Source organism: Penaeus vannamei, chromosome 2, assembly GCF_042767895.1.
Source record: "Penaeus vannamei isolate JL-2024 chromosome 2, ASM4276789v1, whole genome shotgun sequence".
In the NCBI taxonomy this organism is placed as follows: Eukaryota; Metazoa; Arthropoda; class Malacostraca; order Decapoda; family Penaeidae; genus Penaeus; species Penaeus vannamei.
In genome coordinates, this window is record NC_091550.1 from 15,061,161 (window position 1) to 15,068,660 (window position 7,500).

At 50.5% G+C, this 7,500-nt stretch overlaps 1 protein-coding gene across 1 annotated transcript in view; it reads left to right on the plus strand.

The window, feature by feature from the left end:
* Positions 1-7,500, plus strand: part of LOC113811446 (uncharacterized) — a 152,067-nt gene that overhangs the window by 144,108 nt on the left and 459 nt on the right. Inside the window, exon 4 of the mRNA XM_070130571.1 lies at positions 4,318-7,500. This exon is cut by the window's right edge and continues 459 nt beyond it. Coding sequence (XP_069986672.1) covers positions 4,318-7,018 — 2,701 coding nt within the window. The 3' untranslated portion in view covers positions 7,019-7,500. The remainder of the gene's footprint in view (positions 1-4,317) is intronic.

Here is a 7,500-nt window from a genome sequence, read left to right on the forward strand (position 1 = left end):
TGCTGTTGTTGTTGTTATTGTTGCTTTTGTATCGTTGTTGTATGTGGTGGTTGGCATCTCTGGATTTTTATTGTTATTTTGGGTGGTGGATTTTGGTGGTGGTGGTGGCGTTGGTGGTGGTGGTGGTGGTGGTGTGTGTGTGTGTGTGTGTGTGTGTGTGTGTGTGTGTGTGTGTGTGTGTGTGTGAGTGTGTGTGTGTGTGTGTGTGTGTGTGTGTGTATGTGTGTGTGTGTGTGTGTGTGTGTGTGTGTACATATGTGTTAATACAAAGAAATCAGAGAAGGAATCAAATGTAGACTAAAATAATCCACCTTAGAGTGACAATCACGAGACGAGAAGAGAAGAGAAAAGCGAATGTGAGAGAATACGAGAGAGGGAGAGAATGAGAGAGAGGGAGAGAGGGAGAGAGAGAGAGAGAGAGAGAGAGAGAGAGAGAGAGAGAGAGAGAGAGAGAGAGAGAGAGAGAGAGAGAGAGAGAGAGAGAGAGAGAGAGAGAGAGAGAGAGAGAGAGAGAGAGAAAGAAATATAGAAAGAGAGAGAGAGAGAGAGAGAGAGAGAGAGAGAGAGGTAGATAGATAGATAGATAGATAGAGAAAGATAGATAGATAGATAGATAGAAAGAGAGAAAAAGAAAAGAAAAGAAAGAACGTGTGAGAAGGAAAGAAAGAAAGAAAGAAAGAAAGAAAGAAAAAAGCATCCCAGCAGAGATCTAAGACAAGAGGGAAACCATGACCTTAGCATCATTATTATGGGGAAGCACAACGGTTTGGCTCTTCCAAAGGGATCTCATGTCTCGCCGCTGTGGGTGGGCGTGGTGGGGGCGGGGGCGGGATGGGCGGTTGGGGTGAGGGCGGGGCGGGATGGGCGGTTGGGGTGAGGGTGGGGGAGGTGGGGGGTATGGAGGACGAAGTGAGGGCGGGGTAGGGGGGGGGAGGGGATGGTGGGGAGGAGAGTAGGGGTGGGGAAGACAAAGTGAGGGCAGGATTGGGTAAGGGTAGGGGGAAAAAGGGGGGGGGGAAGGTGTGGGGGAGGGGAGGACGAAGTGGCAATGGGGGTGGAGGGACACAATTGGAAGGGCGTTGAGGAGGAGGGGTGGGGGGAGAAAGGGGATCGGCCTAGAGGAGTCTGTATAGGGGTGGGAAGAGCACAATGAGGGTGGAGGGTGGAGAAGAAAAAAGGGAAGAGGTGGGGAGGGGGTGGGAGGGACTGTGGGGATGGGTGTAGGAAGAGGAAGAGGAAGGAGGTGGAGATAGAAGGGGTATGAGAAGGGGAGGAGGGAGAAGGAGATAGAAGACATATAAAAAGAGGAGATAAAATCGATATTGGAAAGGGGAAAACATATATAAAGAGGTCAGAAGGAAGAATAGAGAGAGAGAGAGAGAGAGAGAGAGAGAGAGAGAGAGAGAGAGAGAGAGAGAGAGAGAGAGAGAGAGAGAATAAGAGAGAGAGAGAGAGAGAGCAGAGAGAGAGAGGAAAAAATAGAGAGGGAGGGAGATGGAAATCGAGAGAGCGGAAGAAGGATATAGAGAGGTAGAGGGAAACACAGCGAGGGAGAATAAAGTAAAGAGAGAGAGAGAGAGAGACAGACAGAGAAATAGAGAGAAAGAGAGTGAAAGAGGGAGAGGGAGAGAGAGAGAGAGAAAGAGACAGAGAAAGAGAGAGCGAGAAGTAATAAGCAGAAGAAAGAGAGCCACATCTTTAAACAAACAGAAAAAAAAGGATTCCTTCCAGAGTCTCAATGAATTCCTTATCCTGAGACGTTCCCAGGGAGTCGTTTGTCCTGGACTCACTTCAGCCTTTGGAATCATATTCCTCTAAGTCTTGTCGCTAAGTGTTTAAGTCTCCTTCGTCCTTCTTCTTGCTTCGTCTTATTTTTTGCTCATTTCTTGTTTTTTGAGTTTTGTATTAATAAATAATAAACAAAATTTCCTTTATCATTTTCAATAAATATCTTTAGCTACGAGTATTCATTACATATATATATATATATATATATACATATATATATATATATATATATATATATATATATATATATATATATATATATATATATATATATATATATATATATATATATATATATATATATATATATATGTATATATATATATATATATATATATATATATATATATATATATATATATATACATATATATATATATATATATATATATATATATATATATATATATATATATATATATATATATATATATATATGTATGTATGTATGCATATATATGTGTGTCTGTGTGTGTGTGTGTGTGTGTGTGTGTGTGTGTGTGTGTGTGTGTGTGTGTGTGTGTGTGTGTGTGTGCGTGTGTGTGTGTGTACCTTCCCTGTCTACCTATGTATCTTTCTATATATCCACCATTCCATATTTACTTGCTTATTCTTTTTCTTCTATCTATCCATCCATCTATAACTTGGTAATTCCCAATAAAACATGAAATGAAGTAATATATATAAAAAAAGTTTAGACAGATTGCACACTCTGACACGTTCACCCCTCCCCCCCTCAAAAAAAGGTCAAGTCATAAACTAACACACGCACAGGGCGACGAGAGAGAAGTACATAGCACTCTTTATTAACAAACATTCAACCTTTTGTACCAGGAAATCCCACCATCCTAGGTGGAAACATTGCCAATACTGTAGGTTGATACACTAATTAATACATATATATTAACAGATTATACATTATCTTCAGTAAGATATAAATACACCCATATTACACATTGCTTACATAAAGAAGTCTATCTAAAAATACCAAATTACACCAAATAATATATAAATGCACCTATATTATCTATTGCTTACACAGAAAAAGTCTATCTCAATATACCAAATTACAGCAAATGTTAGTCGCATCACACTTGTAATTACAGCGTTTAATTATCTAATCTCGGGCTTCAGGAATTCTAAAGGAATATATTCCTTCGTGTCAACATGGATGTTATGAATCTCTCTCTCTCTCTCTCTCTCTCTCTCTCTCTCTCTCTCTCTCTGTGTGCGTGTATGTGTGTGTGTGTGTGTGTGTGCATGCGTATTGCTTGTTTATACTTGTGTGTGTACTTGTCTATTAGTAAATTATATGTTTACTTATTTTCCGGTCGGTCTGTTTGTCTTTTTTTTCCCCCCCCCCCCCCCCCTCGTCTCTATCTCTGTTTCTCTTTCTCTTTCTCCTGCACTTCCCCTTTCTTTATATATCTTTCTCTTCCTTAGTTTCGCTAATTCCCTATACCTTCCTCCGACTCCCTTCTGCCTTTCCTACATCCTACACCTACCACTCCTTCATTACTCCCCCCCTTCTGTCTTTCCCTCCCTTATTCTCTCTCTCTCTCTCTCTCTCTCTCTCTCTCTCTCTCTCGCTCTCTCTCTCTCTCTGTCTCCCTCTCCCTTCTCTCTCTCCCTCTCTCTCCTCTCTATTCCTTTCCCTTTCTCTCTCCCTTTCTATTCGTCTCCTTCTCTCTCTCTCTCTCTCTCTCTTTCTCCCTCTCTCTCTCTCTCTCTCCCTCTCTCCCTCTCTCTCTCTCTCCCTCTCTCCCTCTCTCTCTCTCTCTCTCTCTCTCTCTTCCTCTCCCCCTCTCTCTCCCCTATTCACCATCCATTTACCCAGCGCAATGACCGTGGGATTTACACGGTCAACGGATGGATTACGCGCTTCGTTCGCGTATGAAAGTGTTTGTGAATCCGCATGCCGTTTTTGTAAGCGCATTCACGGGCTAGGGGAAGTCAGACAGGAGGGTTACATTATTGCTTTAGAAAATGGTGGTGTTTGCAGGTATTTTTCTGTTTTCTTGTGTATTTTTTTACTTGTTTTTCTCGTAGTATTTTCGGTCGTCCGTTTGGGTTGGTCGATTCTTTTTTTCTATTCATTTCCTGACTCTTCCTTTTTTTTTACCATAGCTATTTCTATTCTGATTTTCCCACTGTTGTTTAAATCACTATTATTTTTGGTCTGCCAATAAATTCTTTATTGTTATTTTGTAGAAAGAAAAAATGCGAAATTGAGAAGTTTAATGATATTGACAACTATGTTGGCGACAAGACATGATAAGCACTCAATCAAATATATAATATCAAAGTCATGAATGAATATTTTGTTAAAAAAAGAAAACGTCAAAATACAGTTGACTATTAATCCCTTGAACTTCATAATTCACCAGTATCTCTTAAAAAGTCTTCCAAATGAATTGATTTATCCCGAAGTCAAACAAAACTAGCAAACCAAAGGAAACAAAGTCGCATCTCCCCCCCCCCCTCCAACTCCCTCTCCTCCAGGACTCAGCCGCTCTCCTTCCCCCGCAGGTTCACCTCCCACACGGACAACGGCTGCCCCGACGGCTACATGCAGATCGAGGAGCTGAGTCGGCCCCTCAACGCCGGCTACTGGTGCGGGACGTCTTGGGGCCACAACGTCTTCTACTCGGAGACGTCGGCGATCACCGTCATGCTCAGGGTGTTCAATGTCACCGACGACGGGGGGAGGAATAACCCTGGGGCGTTCTCTCCCCGGGATACGGTGATGCTGGGGATGTCCTACCGGTTCCTGAAGAGGGAGAGGGCGGTGCTGCGGTACGGGGCGCCCTACAGCCCCAGCTACCGCGGGGAGGACGTGCCCAATTCCTTCTGCGACAAGTACTTCGAGAACTGCGACAAGAAGAACTGCAAGGTGCAGTCGCCCAACTTCCCCGGCATGTACCCGCGGAACCTGACCTGCTACTACCACATCCGGCAGACGCGGGAGCCCGAGGGGAAAGTGGCGCTGATCCGCGTGCGGCAGCGGAACCCGCACCTCATCTACATCAAGGACCGCAACGCCCCGCACCTCACGCGGGAGAGGAAGCTGCAGGTGGGCTCGGGGTGCCACGTCCTCCACGACTACCTAGTAGCGTTCGACGGCAACACGACCAGGGCGCCCGTGCTGGCCACGCTGTGCAAGGGCGGCGCCCCGCTCAGCGGCATCACCTCCAGCGGGTCAGACCTGTTGCTGCTCTTCCACGCGTCGCCCTTCGACTTCCCGTTCCAGGACTCGCCGCGGCGGAGAATATTCGGCTTCGAGCTGGACGTCGAGGTCGAGTTCGTGGACCGCGAGTCGACGGCCTACATCCGCGAGGGCTCGACCTGCGACTACATGGTGAGCAGCCGTGGCCAGCGCAGCGGGTACGTGCAGTCTCCGAAGCACTCGCTTCTCCCCAACACGACGTGCACGTGGCGGTTGCTGGCGGGGAGCACGGAGGTCGTGTGGCTCTACTTCCTGCACTACCGCCACGTCAACCACCCCGAGATGCCGCCGCCCGCGCACTGCTCCAACACGCTCACCATCCACGACGGCGACACGCGCACGCCCTTCCTGGAGTCGGCCTTCGCGCTGGCGGAGGAACCGGTCACAAATAGCTCCCTGAACGCCTCCGCCGAGAACAGCACCTCCTCCTCCTCCTTTTCCTCGGTGTCGCTCATGGGCCAGTTCTGCCGGCCGGAGCGCCTCCCGCGAGTGTGCAGCGGCGTGCACGCGCCGGGCCCGCACGCGGCGCCCTGCCTCCCCGGCGAGAGCTACGTGTCGTCCTTGCCCGCCCTCACGCTCTCGCTGCACTACGCGGCAGGGACCGCCCCCGCCCACGTGGACTTCCTGGCGCGATACGAGTTCGTGGACAAGCGGCAGTGGGGCGTGCAGACCCCGGGCGGCGGGCCGTGCGACCGCACCTTCCCCATGCAGCCCGACCGCCTCTTCGCCTCGCCCAGGGACGTCTTCCTCTTCGGCCGCGGCGGCGCCAGGAAGCTGCGCTGCGTCTACACGTTCGAGGCGCGGCCGGACCAGCGCATTTCGCTCCGCATCCTGCGCTCTCGCATGGGCTCCGCCTGCTCCACGGTGTACAAGCACTCGTCCCACAGGCACGAGTGCTCGCATGACGGCGGCGAGGACAAGCCGGCCATCTGGATCATGGAGGAGCCCTGGCACGGCGTGCAGCTGCCGCGGGCGTGCCTGTGCAACGTGTCGCACTCTCAGCCGTTCACGCTGGTCTCGTACACCAGCCAGCTGAGGGTGATCTTCAGCGTGCCGGTCATGACGCCCTCGAGCGACTACAACGACTTCTTCCTTGAGGGCGAGTACTCGATGCTGCCGGCGCCCGACGAGGCCTCCCACCCGTCGTGCGTTCGCGGGAACCGGCGCCTGGCGGGCCGCTATGGCAACTTCACGGTGGGCGCCGCCCGCGGGAACAAATGCCTCTCGCTGCCCCGCCTCGTCACGGCCGCCGACGGCTCCTTCCTGTTCCTGCGGACGCGCGGTTTCGGGGCGTCGGAGACCAACTGCAACGCCGACGCCCGCATCAACGTGTTCGCCGTGGGCGACCTCGCGCCCATCGCCTCCATCTGCCCGACGGAGGAGGGCGGCTTCACGCACGTGTTCAGCAACGGGTGGCGCGGGCCGGAGCAGGAGGCCAAGGCGGAGCTGGAGGCGGGGCGCGTGTGGAACGTCTCCAGGATGAACATCGGCCAGAGCAACTACTTCTTCCACCAGCAGCAGCAGGAGCTCAAGAAGCGCGGCCGCCACCGCCAGCGCCACCGCCAGCAGGAGTCGCGCGACCTCGTCGTGGAGTACGTGGGTAACCTGACCGGCAGGTTCATGCTGACGTGGGTGGGCGTGTGGCGGCCCATGCAGACGGCGCCCCTCTCGCCCGTCGGCGTTGACCTGTGCCCCCATCGGTGCCCGGAGATCCAGGCATGCCTCCCGGCGGAACTGTGGTGCGACGGCTCCGTGCATTGCCCCTCCGGTATGGACGAGGGAGCAGCCGCTTGCGGGCTTCTGGCCGCCCTCCCGTGGGTGTACCTGGGCGCCGCCGCCGTCCTCTTCATCTCGCTGGTGGCGCTGCTAGCGGCTGTGGTGGTGCACCGCAAGCGCACGCGCGCCCAGAAGGAGGCCGAGGCGTCCATGGTGGCCAACAACAGCCACGGCCTGAAGAGCACCACGCAGGACTTCCTCATCCCGCCCGACAAGGACCCCTGGTGACAGGACGCCCATTCTGACGATGTCGTGTGCGTGGACTACGAGACCACGGTGTAGGTCACGTGACCCTAGATCGAGGGCTGCGGGTCAGGTACGGGATGTCGTTGGGATGGGACGGCCTAAAGGGAAAATAGAATAAAGAGATATATTATATATATATTTACTCCTGTACATAGACCTCTGAGAACATACAACTCTTGCAATTTTCATACCTGTATATATGTACACAGCCGTTGAAGTTTTCTACCTATATACACCATTGTTACAAAAACACAAAGAAAAAGAAACAGTGAATGGTACTATTTAATGTGAAACAATACTTTATATGTGCGTATGAATGGTGAGAATAATGTAAATAACTGACCTTTGTTTTATTCTGTGATGCAGTTCAAAGCCGGATGATGATAATGATATTGCTGATTCTATGATTCGAACTTATAATTTGTGAGGTGTGTCCGGTTTAAAGGGAAAATAATGAATAAATA